Source organism: Pelodiscus sinensis, chromosome 2 (assembly GCF_052426305.1).
Source record: "Pelodiscus sinensis isolate ZL-2025 chromosome 2, ASM5242630v1, whole genome shotgun sequence".
In the NCBI taxonomy this organism is placed as follows: domain Eukaryota; kingdom Metazoa; phylum Chordata; order Testudines; family Trionychidae; genus Pelodiscus; species Pelodiscus sinensis.
This window is the reverse complement of record NC_143053.1, coordinates 253,872,587-253,890,328: the sequence shown is the minus strand read 5'-3', so window position 1 is coordinate 253,890,328 and position 17,742 is coordinate 253,872,587. Positions and strand designations below refer to the sequence as shown.

Genomic DNA, 17,742 nt, shown 5'->3' with positions numbered 1-17,742 from the left:
CTTAACTATTTTGAGTAGTTTTGTACCATCTGCAAATTCTACCACCTCAGTGTTTACCCCTTTTTCCAGATCATTTATGAATACGTTGAATATTACTGGCCCCAGAACAGACCCCTGGGGGATACCACTATTTATCTCTCTACATTCTGAAAACAAACCATTTATACCTACCGATTATTTCCTATTTTTTAATCACTTACCAACCCATAAGATGACTTCCCCTTTTATCTCATGCTTAAGAGCCTTTGTCAAAGGCTTTCTGAAAATATAAGTGCACTATATTCACAACAACAAAATCTGGATGTGAACATAAAGCTAAATTAAAAATACAGAATCTGATTACTTTTAACCTATGTAGGTTATTTTGTAAAGATGGTCAAATACTACAATGGTGGCAATCCTCTACCAAATTTTTCAAACAATCAATTATTTTTTGTTTCTAAGTTCTGTCCACTTTTAAACTGAAATGTAACATATGGATTCCTGAATCTTAAAATGTTATTAATGTACATCAGAAAAATAGAAGTCTTACCCATCAAGATGAGGAGCAGGTTTTGTTGTTCTATTTGACATACATCAACATGGATATGATGGTAAAAATCAGAAATTCGGATGAAGAGGCAAAAAGCAGAATGGCATAGTAAACAAAAAGGTGAAGGTAAAAGACAAAAAACAGTGGAAAAAATCCAGTTAAAAGTCTAAATAAAGATTAAAATCAAACTAAATAAAAAGAATTGTTGTACTCAATTTTTACACTAATATTCACATTTACAAGTCCCATTTTAAAAAAAATCTCATTAAATACATACAATAATCATACATATGCAATAAACAACTTTTTCATGTATTAATATCTATATAAATATATACTCCAATGCATCTCATTGTAACATTTTTAAGAATAAAAAGCTATACTATTTGGCAATAAGAAAAAGTGGGTGAAGTACTACTGAAATTATAACAGTACAAGAATGTAACTATTACTTTTAAGTGAACTCTAATAAGTAATGCATAAAACAAAAAAGAACAGGAAAACAAAGTTACTATACAGAAAAGCACATTTTTCTTACTTTCTCATTCTCCGTCTGCTTTGCTGGCTCCATGAATCAACTTCCAAAATAATACATCTATATATATATAAACTCAGTACAACAATACTATGTCTCACATATTAAATTTGCAGACATCCCTACAGCAGTAGAGTGCTTTGGTGGGTAGGGAATCAACTACACAGTAGCAGATATTAATAATTATCCATAATTAATGCCTCACATAGGTACTACTATTCATTTAAGTTAGAAATAGCTGGGTATGTAGAAGCCAACAGAGAAACAGTCACTGACTGCATTATAGCCAGTACATCAGTACTACATCTACTTGCTATTACAGTCTGTCATGTTTCTTATTTCCCTTCAAGATCAGAATATTAATTTTAAAATGCGATAAAATTAAATTACTTTTACAAAATTATCATAAAGGATTGTTGGAATCACTCTTTAAATTCTTTCCCTGTGAAGAGAGGAAATTACTTCCAAGTTCAGAAACGCTATTATAACATAGTACTTGCATTGAAGTTCACGCTGTTCAAAGTAAGGCTACATTAAAAGATGCAAGAGGATCTGTGCTATTTAGACACAGAAATTCAACAAAAGACATCACTTAAAAAGAGCAACAAAATACTTCCACCATCACAATTTTACTCATTAGAAAATCAACATGACCTTTACATGAATTTCCTCTCATATTACTCCTTGAACCCCCAGAAATCATGATTTTCCCTTTCTATTTCCCTTCCACCAATTCTTTTCAAATCATGGGGGCTTCAGGGTAGATGTTCCATCTGAGGTTTCGTTTAAAGCAGACTTGGCATCAAGAATTCAATACTTCACTATCATTGAAAAGTTACTTTTTAATCAATCACGCATTTCAAAACTACATTGGCAGCCAGGATTCCATGCAATAAAATCAATGGGGGCATTGCAGCACTGTATCACATCTGCCAAAAGACGAAACTACCAAACATTCATGCCTCACCTTTATTTGTGTTCAAATATCAAACTTCCCTTTTCCCCGCACATTATGTAGTGCAGGATGCCATTCTAGTGTAACATCAAAGCAAGAGCTGCTATATAAAAGATATTTAGTTTCTTTTAGGGTATTGCATGTCCCTTCTATTGTTTCATAAAATAAACCCATCTTACTGTCTCACTGAAATCTATTACTACAGACAAGCAATTTCTTATGGTCATTGTAGTTTGATAAACAGAAGTTAAATCATTAACAATCTGCATCCAAGTAAATATTTTATTTTAACCACGTTTAATTATATAACTATTTTCAAAGATTAAAAGAAGCGGTTACTTCAGTAAAACCAGCACTGAAGTTTTTAGAATTCAATAATATGCAACAGTTTAAAACAGAATGAATATTCTAGTGACTACTGAATGACAAGAAAGAAAATGTCTATACAGATTTGGTAAAGCACTAGATATGGGCTTAGGTACTTTGTTGAAATGGGGCTTTAGAGTCTTGGATAAACAAAGAAATGGGCAGCCATTGTGGCAACACACATTTAGGTTTTCCTCCCTTATTTCACTGGCAATTTGACCCTGCCAAAATGCATAAAAAGTTTTCCTCGTTTGCTGTCTCGTGAGATGTAAACAGGAAAAAGCTAAGGGGGAGATTTTTAAACACATAATGGGAAGTTAGATGAACAACACACAGATCTTTAATGGAAGCTGGGTACCCAACTGCTCATTTTGCCATTGAAATCTCCTCATAAGACTACTTCAAATTAAATTTAATAAATTTCAGTTAATTTTTAACTGAAAAATGTGTGCTAATATTTCATATGAAGACCTGCTGAGAGGAAGGGCAAAGGGGGTAACTCACTTGGGGCCCAGCTATTCTAAGGTGACCGGAGCTCCTGGCTGCCATCGCTACTGTGGCATTGGCCAGAGCCCCATGGACTTTTAGAATCGCTGTTAGAGTGACACACTCCACACTCTGGCAGGCTTTGAGGTCTGGCCAGGGGAAAAGAGAAGAGTCTGCAGAAGAGAAGAGCGAGGAGGAATTCGATAGCAGCCTTCAACTTCTTGAAGGGGGGTTGCAAAGAGGAAAGAGGATGGAGTGAGGCTGTTCTCAGTAGTGACGGATGGCAGAACAAGGAACAATGGTCTCAAGTTAGTGTGGGAGGTCTAGGTTGGATATTAGAAAAACTATTTCACTAGGAGGGTGGGGAAGCACTGGAATGGGTTACCTAGGGAGGTGGTGGGATCTCTGTCCCTAGAAGTTTTTAAGTCCCGGCTTGACAAAGCCCTGGCTAGGATAATTTAGTTAGGGTTGGTCCTGCCTTGGGACTCGATGACCTCCTGAGGACTCTTTCCGGCCTGGGATTCTATGAAAAGAGGGGGCCTGTCCCAGCCCTGCTCTTTTTTGCCTGATGCCCTGCCCCTTCTGGGAATGCGGAGCCTCCTCCAACCCCACATTGCTCAGGGGCCCGGCGATCTTGTCGGCTCCCTTTTCAAATGTCTCATTTCTTGCACTATCACTTTTCGAAAACAGCAAGTAAGATCTGTCCATCCATACCTGTGAATAGAATTCAATCCCCAAGAAACATTTAATTTCATACAGAGAACTTTATTTTACTGACAATTTAATAAACTTCAAAAGCTGTCATAAGAGATAGTATTATCCAAATTAATATTTACAGAAAAAAGTGACCATAGAATCAGTGAAGATAACTAGTAAACTGATTATAAATATTGACATACAGAAGAATACTTCTGATAAAGTAAGTGTATTTTTAAAAGGACTTCAGTACTAGCACAGGATTCAATGCACATAACAACATGATCAGAAAAAGACAAGAAAGAAAGAGAAAAACAGGAAGAGAAGAAAAGAAAAAAGGACAGAGCCTTAGAGGAATGAGACATTACCTTTGGAGCGCACGATGTAACACTGTTTCTGTAAATTTTACACAAAAATGGCAAGAAATAAATTGTAATACATTTTCAAACAAAATGGAGTCTATGTTTTATTAAAATACAAGTTTAAAGTAATATATTCAGAGAGTATGCAAACAAGGATGCTTTTACAAATAGAGGGCTCTAAATTTTCTTTATAACAAAAGGTATTTGGAAAGCTAGAGCAAGTTTTGTTTTTAAACACTAACAAAATGCCCTGCTTAAGCACGGAATTAGAAAAGTAAACTGTTGTGAAAATGGAAACTTCTCATACCCTTATTAAATCCTCAACCCAGCAAAACACTTGAAAACAAGCCTAACATTAAGCAAATGAGTAGTTATTGATTGGAGTACTCATATGCTTATAGTTACACAGGCGTTTAAGTGGGTTTACTGAAGCAAGTCCTAATATTATAATTTATAGGATGACATACTACCATATTTCTTATTGAAATAAGATAGTCAACGCTATTGATTTACCAGTAAAACACATTAGAAATCTGCAAAGTAACATTTTAATTAAGTTACAGCACCTGGCTAAGACCTCTCTCATTCTAATACGTTTCCCTGAAAATTGAAAAGCAGACCTAAAAAAGCAAAGGTGGGTATCATTTTACTAGAACTTTAACAAGGAAATCGAGATTGAAGATGCAAACTGAAGAAGTATTTTTACTATATTGCTTTGCATTTTTATTTTGACATACTTCTAAACTGTAGCATTATTTCAGTAATACGATCAACCTATTTAGAATAAAGAAGATATATTGAACACCTAAATACTGCTTATTTAAATTAACCTCTGAATTAACAATTAAACAAAGGGTAGGAATTTTTTTTACTCTGCCTTAACACACATTGGCTATGATCCTGCAGTTTCTAATTAGTTGCTGGTAATATACAGAAGTGGCTTGTAGCAGTCGTCATATAGTACTACCCTCAAAATGAGTTTTTTTCTTCACTAAGGAGTTAAAAAATTTCTAATTATTCTATTTTGTTACAAAATAGGCACTGTGCTTCAGAAACATTACTTTCTGAAATGTTGAAATTCTACCCAGAATGCATTTATCAGCATGAAAAAATAGACACAATTCCTGTGGAGCACAGCATTGAACTGATACCAAGAAGATTTTTCTTTAAATGATATTTAAGTGCAGAAATTAATTGCTTATATACTAGCTCTAAGATATCAATATAAAAAAAATCAAATACTCAAAATAATGAGGTACAATACTTATGGCTTCTCAAACAACTTCAAGGAGTTTTGCGGGGAGGGGGAAAAATCACTTGAGTTTTCTGGAGGGTAATTTGTTAATTTATAGAAATACTGACAAAATCACAATCTGAAAAATGTGTACCTACTGTTGTTACAAATAGCATCTAGACTATGATAACAGAGAGTAGAGAAAAAATATGTTTTCTAGCTTTTCCTATATTTACTTTGGATCTCATCCTCCAGTCAAACACATCCTTATCTTATTACTACAAGTAGGGATGTAAGAGACTCGTTGACTATCCGATAAGCATAAGCTTACCAGAGTCGACTAGTGATGCAAATAGTTGCTTCTCCACCTTGCTGCCTCTATCACAGAACTCCCCCCCACTGGCCCTGCGCTCCCTGCATGGCTTCCTTTTGAAATGTACATTTCCACTGGGAATGTACATGTCCACTGGGGCTCTTGTATGTTCCAAAGGCTGAGGCACTGCAGGAAGCGCAGGGCCAGTGGGAGAGTCTCCTGCTGGCCCGCGCTCACTGTGGGGCTACAGCTTTTGAAATGTATAATGTACTGGTGGAGGAAGAGACTGCGCTCTCCCCGGTCCCCAAGCCCTGATTGACCTGAGGGCACAAGAGCGGCAAGGCATCTGTGGACTGGATAAACCCACTTAGCAGGCCAGATCTGGCCCATGGAGGCCCTTTTGCCCACCTCTGGCTTGGAGGATCAGAGCCTTTGCAAATATTATAGCATTTTGTAAATATTTAGTTCTTCTGATTCAGTCATGGTTAGTTACACTTATCTCATTTATTACTAGTATAATTATTATCACATTATGACCATGTACCACTGTTGGGTGGCTCACACACATGTTCTTCCACAGGCATTTCAAGAAGATATTTAGTTTCAGCTGTGTTGCTGCTGTTACTAGTAATCAAGCACTGGGCAATAGGAAGAAAGATGGGTAAGCTCCACTACTGATTTCTGTCCCATCTAAAACCACTTCTGAATATCACTAAGGAGACAGGAAAAAGTTTTCTGTTTGCTTTTCAAAGTTTAAAAAAAATCAGGACATACTATATTTAAAATGTGTTATCCCAGAATGTTGAATTATCTGAAAATGGTTAATATAAAAAATGATATTGGCACTGGTCTTTTATGAGAAAAATACCAATTGGTAATTTTTAGCTTTATGCTATTGCATTATGATTTGTTTTCAACATATAACAGCCAAATCTAAGAATCCACAGCATATCCCCATAAAATATTAGGAGTAACAACCCAAATATTTATTTAAAATCAAATGTATAGAAAGTCGATTTCTTGAACACCTACTTAATTAAGCAACAATGTGCTTCAGTATCACTAGTGAACAGAATAGCTTTGTATTTGTACATTTAAAGAGAATGGTTATTCTGATAAATGTGCTCTTGTCTGTAGCGAAGTATATTCTATTAATCCCAAATCATTCCCTACATTTAATAATCATGATGACAAAAAATAGCCTAATAATAAAAAAATGTTTTATGGACCACTTATGACACAGTGCACTCTTCATTATGCTTCTGTGACCGTGTCTTATTCGCTACTCAGGGCTTGGGGTTTTTTTGTCCTGTTTGTTCTGCTCTCAAATTAATCCTAAATTTCCCCGTCTCCCCAGCCTATTTCTTCAAACAGTCTTTTCCATTTACAATTCTCTACAAGTGCTTGGTAAGAGACCAGTTTCTCTGCCCCACTCTCTCTATATACGTAAAAAAGCTTTTCCTGCCAGATGACAGAATGTTCCTGCTGGGCAACAGAATGACATCATCACGTCATCAGCATCAACAGGCTCTCTCAGCAAAGCGACAGTGGCCAGAGAGGGCATAGGCGAGCACAGCGAGCAGAGGGCGCAGGCCCCTAGTATTCCTGAACAATAAACTACAACTAAAGAAGTCTGAAATTCGTAAAATTCTTTTATAGAATCAGAGCATCAATTTCAAGTAACTCAAAATATAATTACGTTTAAATTAGTTTTTTATTGGGCATTTGATGGAACCACATACTGGAGAGCAGCAGCTGTGCATTATTGCAGTCTATCAGTCAAAAGAATATTCACAGCCTAACAGGACACTGAAAAGTTGACAATTATACCAAACAGCATTTATGCCTCATAAAAGAAGAAAGACTCTCTTAACATGAGGCCAACAAATAAAGTCAACTTTGAGCAAGCATGTTGTGCAATTCTTTATTCCTTCTTAGGCTCCAATCCTGCAAACACTTATGCTTATGATCAACTATAAGCATGAGTTTAGCATTAAGCATATGTATACACATGTCAGATTGGGGCCTCAGTTTGTATGGAGAAATATAAGGTTCTTGACTCCAACACAAATATATGCAATATCTGAACATGCTATCCAATCATGCCCCAAATCCTGCATGTGTAGGACAGAACACAAAAATTTAGGAACAGTTGAATTTATAAGTCTCCGCCTATAAATCCAATAAATTGGATGTATTATTTCAAAAAGATATAACTATGTTTTATTTAAAGTCAGAAAATATTCTTTAAAACTTGCCCAATAATTTTTGAGTTGTCACCTTCAAATAATTTATTTCTTTATAGCTACATAAATGGAATTATATATTTTAAAACGAGCATTTAATAGTAAATATGTAAATATTAATAAGCAATAAATTATATTACTTTTGCTCCAGAACAACTTATAATATGAGGCCAGAAAAGGACTATTTTGAATTCCAAGATATTAAAAGAATTGTATATTTTAATAAGGGTAGCTGCATAACTTACTGGCATTCACCCTGAAGGAACATTGTACGTAGCGTTAACTTCAAAGAGTAATAACAACTGATTTCATATATTATATTTTAAAAGTTTAAACTGTCTTTCACGATGAAATCATTGAGAGTGACTTCTGGAAACAATTACTTTTAAGAGCAATCTAAATCTGAATCTGTGCACGTTAGAACCTATCTAACTTGCAGTTTCTATGATTTGTGAGTTTGTACGGTTGCAGCAGTCCCACAATATGAGCCATCTGTTGCAGGTTTCATGCCTAACTGTAAACTACTTCCTTGAGGGAGAGGTAAACAAATGTGATATAAATTAATGCCGTTTTACAAAAACATATGCTCTTAAAAATATTTCTTTAAATATCAACATTTACATGATTAAATCTTATAATTTAAATTTTATATTTGATGTTAATGTTGTTTTTTAAAATTATCCTGAATGCACCAAACACTCAGCTCATCTCTTTAAGCAAATTTGATATGCATATCTGAATATGGAAAAGATGAAAGAAACTTTAGAGCCCTCAGATGGTAGCTTCTTGACTGATGTAGCATTTTCAAATTTACAGTTCAGATAAACTCAAAAATGGAAAATTATTACTTGAGAATCAGAAGGCAAGTCACTACATATTACACTTAAAAGGTAACAGTGAACTGATCTGTTTTAAATACTTATTTGTAAATTATATTATACATACACTGCTTAATGTGTAAAGTGTACTGTATTCAGTAATGAATAGCCATTTTCCAGCCAAACTGACCAAGATAATAGCTGGTGGCACCACAAACAAGCAGCTTAAGTTTAGCTTTTTGGAGAACAAAGGATTCCTGAGTGTAAAATCAGAAGTAAATCAATTTCCAAATATTTTCTCCTGTTCTTCTATTTTCCATTTTTAGGACATTCTTTAGGAAGTGACCTAAAAATGTCTCTTATCTGAACCTTATTATATTATGTTGAAGATCCCTTTTCAGGCAAAGTAAGTGAGCATCCTTTTGGACAATTTACTCCTTTATTGAAGACAGTGAAGCGCCATTCATTCTTATCCATCAAGAAAGATGGCAAAGAAAACAATATAATGTAGCAAATTATATTTCTGTTTAATTTCTGAGAAAAACAGTGTAAAGATACTTCACAATAAAGCCTCCTCCCCAGCACAAACCACAACTTAAAAAACAGAGGTTTTTTTTCCAGATATGCACCGTGAAATGTTAAAACGGAGGACAATTTTTAAAAGATTGTGAAGCAGATGGATAGTCAAACATTAACAAAAGTAAAAGTTATATATTAAGCAAGCATAACAATTGCATTTCAGCCACACACAAAAAAAATCACTGAGTTATTTCTTTCCATATACAACAGTTATTCCTGCTAGAGCTGTATTTTAATCAAGTATCTTCTATATTGTAACTGAAATACGCTTATAAACTGAAGTGTTTTATAATAGATATAAGAACTGTATGAGAAGGGCTCATTTACAAACACCCTTAATTTAAATCCAGTTTAACCAGTGTTGGCAGAAAAGCCATTTGTACACAGATGTGCACAGTACTATGCAGCAACACAGAAGGAAGGCACTGCAGCAAAAGATTCAAATTGTAAGTAAAAACATCCTACAAAACCAGAAAACAGACTACATTATGGAAAATACATGCAGCTGTTGACACTTGAACTGTCAATATATAAGATATCTTGTCTTCCACATAAAATGTTGAAGTTGTGGAGTCTATAAATGGTCAATTATAATTTGTGTCATAAATATGATGTTAGAGAAAACAAAGCTTAGGCCAATGCTATTTTAGAAAAACAAGCAATAAACAAGTAACATTCATATATGATCAATATTCCAATTCTAGGAAAATACAAATAAACTGAGATTATTGTATTTAATGTTTCCTAATTACAATAGCTCAGAGATAGCAGGTATTCATTGGATTCTAGTAAAAAATTACACTAAGACTAATAACATCCATATCTGCTTTTAATTTAGCAATACCATCTTTCTCATGAACAGCGCTTCTTTGTTTAAGAAAAGTTCAGCTCTCAAATTATCTACTCACATGAAAAATTGGGATCCATTGGTGTGTTTCCCTCGGTTTGCCATTGATAAAAGGAATGCTCTGTCATGTTTGAGAACAAAGTTTTCATCTGTTTGAAGAAAAAGCACATGTTAATCAGCTTCCCCTATAAGTGAACACAAGTATAATTTTCTTAGCACATGGACAGTAAAAGGAGAAATTCTTCTTCTGCACACTAAAGAAACTTAAAAAGAAATCTAAGCAAATGTCTCAAAAATTAAGCGTGGAGACATGTATATTTGTTAAGTCAGAATACCAAGTAAAGAATACAGTAGTTTGTTTTTAAAAAGGTCACAATTGCTTTAGAAACAGTCTGAAACACATTGTTAAGAATAAATGTATTTAAAATGTTTTGTTATTGTCTTCAAAACAACTCTGAGTTCATCATACACTTACAACAATTTAAACCTAACAATGTTTCCTGAAAGAAAGCCACTTTGATAACACTTTCCCTCTCCCATCCTAAAACATGGCTAAACATATTCAATACTATCATTTACACATCATGCTGAGTATTACTTAGGTAGGAAGACACAATTAAACAGGTTTTTCCCTGTCAGGATGCCAACTAGTGCGCTGCATCAATCTGCAGAACCCAAAACTTGACATTTCAAAATCCAAAAGGAAACCAATTTAATAGTAACACGTGCATGAGAGGAGTAAAACATGTCCTCCTCTTCAACCCAACCGTAAAAGACAGATTAGAGGTTGAAAAATAATGTATAATTTAATCCAATGAACTAAGAGGACACACAATTGTGTAGTCAAAATACTTTCTATCAGCAAAATAAAAAAATTACACAACTAATTTACTACAGACAAAAATAATATTAGACTTAAGGTTGTATCATTATTGTTTAAGAGTGTAGACAAATATACAGTACCAGATGTTTAGCACTTACCAATCCAAGTGCATTCTTTAGAAACAAGAACTGAGAACTTTTTAGAGTAGAGATCTGTCATATACTTGCTTTCAATTAAAGGTTGTAATATTCTTACATCTAAACTATTCTTCCTTATAATATATTAAAGAAACTTCACAACATGCACCTAACTACAAAGAATTGCTCATAGCACACAATACTTGAATCACCTTACAGCTTGTGTCAAGACTGGAATAGCACAATAACTTCCCATTCTTTGCATTTAAAAATTATACTGTGCCTTGTCTCCTAAAAGCACTGATTACCATTACAAATTCTCACACCTCTTTCTTTTCAAAGAAGTTTTAGTAAGAAGCTGAAGAGTGTACATTTATCTATCTACTCTATGCAAGCAAATAAATAAACTTGCACAGAATATAAATACAGTCACATATATTTAGAAACCAAACATTAAATATACAAACCTTGGAGGGAAAAAATGGACATTGTTCTTAATGACATAGGGACTGTTTAGAATGGGGAATAATTTCAAGTATTTATTCTTCAAATAATTTTCCCGCAAAAAAAGTTAGATACAGAATTCTTCACGTCTCCACGCAATACAGATATCCATCCACAAACTGATATATTATCAGTTGGCCATATATTTACTAGGGAGGGTGCAAGGGAACAGAGTTTGAGTTTGTGTTACTGAGCTTGTGTCTCTTACCTTTTCATTTTGCAAAAGACCACATTCTCTATAAACAAAAGAATATGTTGACAGTTTTAGGCAGGAAGATAGGAGTTTTCATGAATAAAGTTGCCTAACCTCCATGCTGAAAGTCATGTTTAACCAGTAAAGTTAGCCTTAATTAATTTTGTCAGTTAACATTAAATATCTCAATAAATGTATCTGAAATTCATGCATATAAAAATAATAGTCATGCAACATTAGTTTCATGCAAAAGATAATCTATAAGCAGACCTTTCCACATTAAATAATTTGGGAATCAAAAGTTGTTTTTATCTCAGAAATGAAGCAACAGACCATAAAGACATGTCAGCCCTTACCTTTAAAATATCCACCATAAATAGATTCACCTCCTTTTCCATTACCTATGTTATAAAAGCATGTGTTAAACCTTATCACAAGATTAAGTTTATAAAGTAAACAGTTTTTTAATAGTAACAAAAGATATTATTTACACACAATACGAACGAAAGGGATACACTCAAGTTTTAAAAAGCCAACACTGAGATTTTATACAAAAGTTTTACAATGTCTAACATGAACAGTTTCTTTTAATTTCATGAAATATATTTGTTTGGCTTTAAATATTGCCCTAAAGAATCTGCAACCCAGACCTTTGCACCAGTGATGTAGTTCACAATCCAGTAAAGCTTGCCCTGGGGAAGAGAGAGACTGGAAAAACAAGCTAGGCTCCAAAGGCTTCTCCTTTCCCTTAGTAAATATTGGCCTCCGAACAGAAAGAAACAGGAAAAAGTAGCAGCAGGTATCAAAGAGAGCTAACAAACAAGGTTGACAGTTTTCCCTGCTGTGAAATTCCAGCTGTGGCTCAGATGCCATGGAAGTGAAAAAGTAGCTACTTCTTCCAAAACTATTCTCTCTATAGCTGTCCCCTGACTTCTTCCTTGGTACAACATACCTGGGGAGAGCCTTTTACCAGTTGAGAGAGTTCAATCTGCAATGCCAGTAAATATTACTGCAGGAGTAAAGAAAAATCCACCTTGGGGAGGGCAAACATTTTAGGGAAGAGATGAGAGAGGGACACTAAGTTGTGTGTGCATTGGAGGAAAAGAAGTAGAGTAAGTCCTTGATGCTTTGACTTTTCATTTTCAATGCATTTATTATTATTGTATTTATTCACAGTTACATGCCTGTAATGCAATGTTGTACCAGCACAAAAGAATCAGAGTTAGCATTACTAGTATTGCCCACACTGAGCAAAATGCAAAGAAAAAGATTTACTTTTAATCAGATTTAAGTGTTTTTTAAAATGATAGTGTTAGCAACCCAGGCAAGGAAATCTGTGTTTTAAAACTATATATTTTAACATCTATGAAGAACATTGTGGAACCTCAATATCAGAAAATACCTAAATGGATTCTTATGGTACTGCACAGACTCCACAATACACGCAATTCTAAATTAATCATACTAATAGCATATAAGAATGAAAAATAATGTAATATTTTACTTTAATATCTACAAAACATAGAAAGGTTTAAGGAATTTCTTAGCAATTTTAAATGTTGTAAACAAGGAGTCCTGTGACACCTTAAAAACTAACACATTTATTTCAAAAGCTTATGCCCAAATAAATGTGCTACTCTCTAACTGTACGTACACAGCAGCATTATTTCAGAATAACTGACGTTATTCCAAAATAACAGAGCGCGTCTACATTACAAGCCTTTATTTTGAAATAATATCAAGCTGGGGGATGTCTTGTTCCAACTCCTGTAACCCTCGTTTTATGAAGAGTAAGGGAAGTTGAAGGAAGAGTGTTCTTCCTTTGATGTCCTGCTGTGTAGACCTAAAGCAGAGCGAAGTTATTTCAACTTAAGCTACGCAATTGATGTAGCTGAAGTTGCGCACTTAATTCGACTTTAGCCCTGGTGCACAGACATACACTAAGGTGCCACAGGACTCCTCGTTGTTTTTGCTGAATAGACCAACACGGCTACCCTTCTGAAAATGCAATTAAATCTCTTCGCACAGAGAGTGAAATAATGTTGTGTTTTACCTTCACTGAAGTCTCCACCCTGAATCATGAAGTTTTTAACCACACGATGGAAAGTAGAGCCTTTGTAACACAGCTTTTTTCCAGTTGTTTTTCCAATTCCTTTTTCACCTGATAAAAGGAAATGTAAAAAAATAACTACAAATGTATTTGCTAAAACAGTCAAACTACTGCCCAAACTACTAAGCAAATTTTTTTTTCTTGTATATTGGGAACATAACATAAGAGAATCTGTTGTATAAATTATATATATATATATATATATATATTTATATATATATATATTATTACACACACACACACACACACACACACACTTATCCAATTATTTACACTACCCACCCCCCACCAACAGATTTGTACAAGACATCCCCCATCCTCCAGTATACACTAAGAAACAATACTCTGCTTCAAATAGTTTCTCCCTTTCGCCCATAAAAGAGCTAGTTATCTGCTTGGCTATCTACTGACGTATGAAACAAAATACAGGACTATGTAGCACTTTAAAGACTAACAAGATGGTTTATTAGATGATGAGCTTTCGTGGGCCAGACCCACTTCCTCAGATCAAATAGTGGAAGAAAATAGTCACAACCATATATACCAAAGGATACAATTAAAAAAAATGAACACATATGAAAAGGACAAATCACATTTCAGAACAGAAGGGGGATGCGGGGGTAGGAAGGGGAGGTAAATGTCTGTGAGCTAACGATATTAGAGGTGATAATTGGGGAGGCTATCTTTGTAATGGGTAAGATAGCCAGAGTCTTTGTTGAGACCCACGCGTAGAGTGTCGAATTTTAGCATGAATGACAGTTCAGAGGATTCCCTTTCAAGTGCAGATTTAAAAGGCTTCTGAAGCAGGATGCAGGTAATTAAGTCGTTGAGACAGTGTCCTTTCTGGTTGAAATGGGAAAAAACTGTTTTTTCTTTGTGATCCTGTCTAATATCTGTTTTGTGGGCATTGATCCTTTGCCAAAGTGTCTGAGACGTTTGTCCAATGTACAAAGCAGACGGACACTTTTGGCACATGATAGCATAAATTATATTTCTGGATGTGCAGGAATATGTATTCTTGATCTTATAACTCACTTGGTTAGGTCTAATAATGGTATCAGCAGAGTGAATATGTGGACAAAGCTGGCAACGGGGTTTGTTGCAAGGGAAGGTACCAGGGCTGGTATTAGTGTGGTATGTCCTGTGGTGGTTGGCAAGAACCATCTTGAGGTTAGGTGGTTGTCTATAGGGCGCCTCTTGGAGTTTAGTATCCTGTTCCAGTATAGGCTGTAGTTTATTGATAATGTGTTGGACAGGTTTAAGTTGGGAGCTGTAGGTGATGACAAGTGGTGTTCTATTGTTGGTTTTCTTGGGTCTGTCTTGAAGTAGATGGTTTCTAGGTATTCATCGGGCTCTTTCAATTTGCTTTTTTATTTCTCCGGGTGGGTAGTTGAGGTTTATAAATGCTTGGTAGAGATCCTGAAGTTTCTAGTTTCTGTCAGTGGGATTAGAGCAGGTGCGGTTGTATCGAAGGGCTTGGCTATAGATGATGGATCGTATGGTGTGTGCTGGATGGGAGCTGGAAGCATGTAGGTAACTGTATGAGTCAGTGGGTTTTCTGTAGAGGGTGGTGTCTAATATTCCATTGTTGATTTGTACGTTGGTGTCCAGGAAATGGATCTCTCTGGTAGAATGGTCCAGGCTGAGGTTGATGGTGGGGTGTAGGTTGTTGAAATCTCTGTGGAATGTCTCCAGCGTCTCTTGGCCATGCGTCCAGATCATAAAGATGTCATCGATGTAGCGTAAGTAGAGAAGCGGTAAAAGGGGACGGGAGTATAGGAAACGTTGTTCTAGGTCAGCCATAAAGATATTAGCATACTGTGGGGCCATACTGACGTATGGACATTTGTGCAAAGGCATCCACAGGTATATAGTCATGCTGAAATTAACTAGACTGCACAGGCACAATGGTTTATAGAAGTAGATTTCTTTCAAGAAATTGGGCTGGTTTAAGTACATTAAATATTACATTCTTTCCATTCTGTTTTCTATTCTAAAATATTTCTACAGAATGTAAAATTATTTCAGGTGTCTTTAACTGAAACAGAGATTCAATTCATAAACATAATATATTTAAAAGTTCCACCTAAATTTGCATCATTTTAAAGTTATAATAAAAGATAAATTCTGTCGTCTAGTAAGCTATCTGTTTCTTAAATCCAGAATTAAAGGCCAGTTCCTTTAAAAATGGGAAGATGGTACACTCACAACTAAAATCTAAAAAAGCAGTCACATAGCACTTTAAAGACTAACAAGATAGTTTATTAGATGATGAACTTTCATGGGGCAGACCCACTTCTTCAGATCATATTCTGAAAGCGAATTGGCATGACCATTATAACAGAGGGATATAATAAAAAAAATGTAGCTGATTTGTCAGTTGTACTTTTTTCATTGTATCCCTCTGTTATATAATGATCATGCTAATTCGCTTTCAGAATATGATCTGAAGAAGTGGGTCTACCCCACGAAAGCTCATCACCTAATAAACTATCTTGTTAGTCTTTAAAGTGCTATGTGACTGCTTTTTTTGTTTTACCAAAATCAGACTAACATGGCTACCTCTCTGTAACTAAAATCTAATTAAATGTAATAAATATGCAAAAAGAATACAGGCAGTCCCCGGGTTACGTACAAGATAGGGACTGTAGGTTTGTTCTTAAGTTGAATCTGTATGTAAGTCAGAACTGGCATCCAGATTCAGCCGCTGCTGAAACTGACCAGCGGCTGACTACAGGAAGCCCGAGGCAGAGTTGCTCTCCTCCAGGCTTCCTGGAATCAGCCGCTGATCAGTTTCAACAGGCTGAATCTGGACACCAGTTCTTACATACAGATTCAACTTAAGAACCCCAGGCGTCCCCAAGTCAGCGGCTGCTGAAACTGATCAGCGGCTGATTCCAGGAAGCCCGGGGCAGAGTGTGACGGGGCACTCCCGCCCCGCACTCAGAGCACGCCGGGGGACGCCGGGCGGACACACCGGGGGGGTGGCGAGCACGGCCAAGCCCGCCGCGTCGGGCTGCGGGAACGCGCCGGCAGTCGGCGCGGGGAGTGTCGGGAGGCAGAAGGCGCCGACCGGCAGGGCCCAAGAGGGAGGGGCCGGCGAGGCGCAGAGGGATGACATCATGGGGGAAGGGTGGCTGGGAGGTGTCGCAGGGGAAGTGACGGGGAGGGGGAGCGGAGCCAGCGGGGAATTTAAACCCGGGGTCGGCACGGTGCGAGGGAGCGCGGTGAACGGAGCAGGAGGAAAGGAGAAGGAGGGAAAGTTGAGGCAGGATATGACAAGGGGGGACGGGCCAGGAGGCCTGGTGGAGTAGGAAGCGGCCCAGGGCGGGGTCGTGGAGCCCGTGAGCGGGTGCGTTTTGGGGCATTCCCCCATCCGCTAGGGAGGGACCGTGGGTCCCTGCCTTTAGGGCCCTGGGCCGGGGTTCGGAGAGGGGGTGGGCCCGAACCCCCCTACTCCTCTGACCGACAGGTCCGGCTCGGGTGGAAGCACGAACGTGCGCAATAAAAGGGGCCACCAGCCATGGTGGTGGCTGCTTATGCGTGACTCTCTGTATTAGACTCGTTTATAGTTGACTCTGAGGGACGAACTCGTTCACACAGAGCAACTCTGCCTCGGGCTTCCTGTAGTCAGCGCTGGTCAGTTTCAGCAGCCGCTGACTTGGGGACGCCTGGGGCAGAGCAGCTTGGGTGCTGCTGGGTTGCTCCATCAGCGCCGCTCCTCGGCGCTACTGGACCAACCCAGCAGCACCCAAGCTGCTCTGCCCCGGGCGTCCTGATTCAGCCGCTGCTGAAACTGACCAGCAGCGGCTGAATCAGGACGCCTGGGGCAGAGCAGCTGGGGTGCTGCCGGGTTGGTCCAGTAGCGCCCAGAGCGGCGCTACGGGACCAACCGGCAGCACCCCCGCTGCTGTACCACAGGCGTCCGGAGCAAAGCCGCGGAGCACGGGGGCAGTGGGACAGCCCAGACGCGCCGCGGCTGTCCCGCTGCCGGTGTGTTCCGCGG

The 17,742-nt window shown here is 37.3% G+C and overlaps 1 protein-coding gene across 9 annotated transcripts in view; it reads right to left on the bottom strand.

Moving 5' to 3' along the window:
* Positions 1-17,742, bottom strand: part of NKTR (natural killer cell triggering receptor) — an 81,804-nt gene that overhangs the window by 30,923 nt on the left and 33,139 nt on the right. For 6 of the 9 annotated variants that reach the window (XM_075922887.2, XM_089776806.1, XM_089776807.1 and 3 more), the window contains exons 4-7: positions 13,680-13,787; positions 11,983-12,027; positions 10,031-10,118; positions 533-562 (exon numbers count right to left, since the gene is read on the bottom strand). In XM_075922887.2, the coding sequence (XP_075779002.2) occupies positions 533-562; positions 10,031-10,118; positions 11,983-12,027; positions 13,680-13,787 (271 nt within the window). Of the gene's footprint in view, positions 1-532; positions 3,967-10,030; positions 10,125-11,641; positions 11,670-11,982; positions 12,028-13,679; positions 13,788-17,742 lie in introns of those variants that run through there. The other 3 variants (XM_075922888.2, XM_075922889.2, XM_025183380.3) reach the window with 3 other exon arrangements.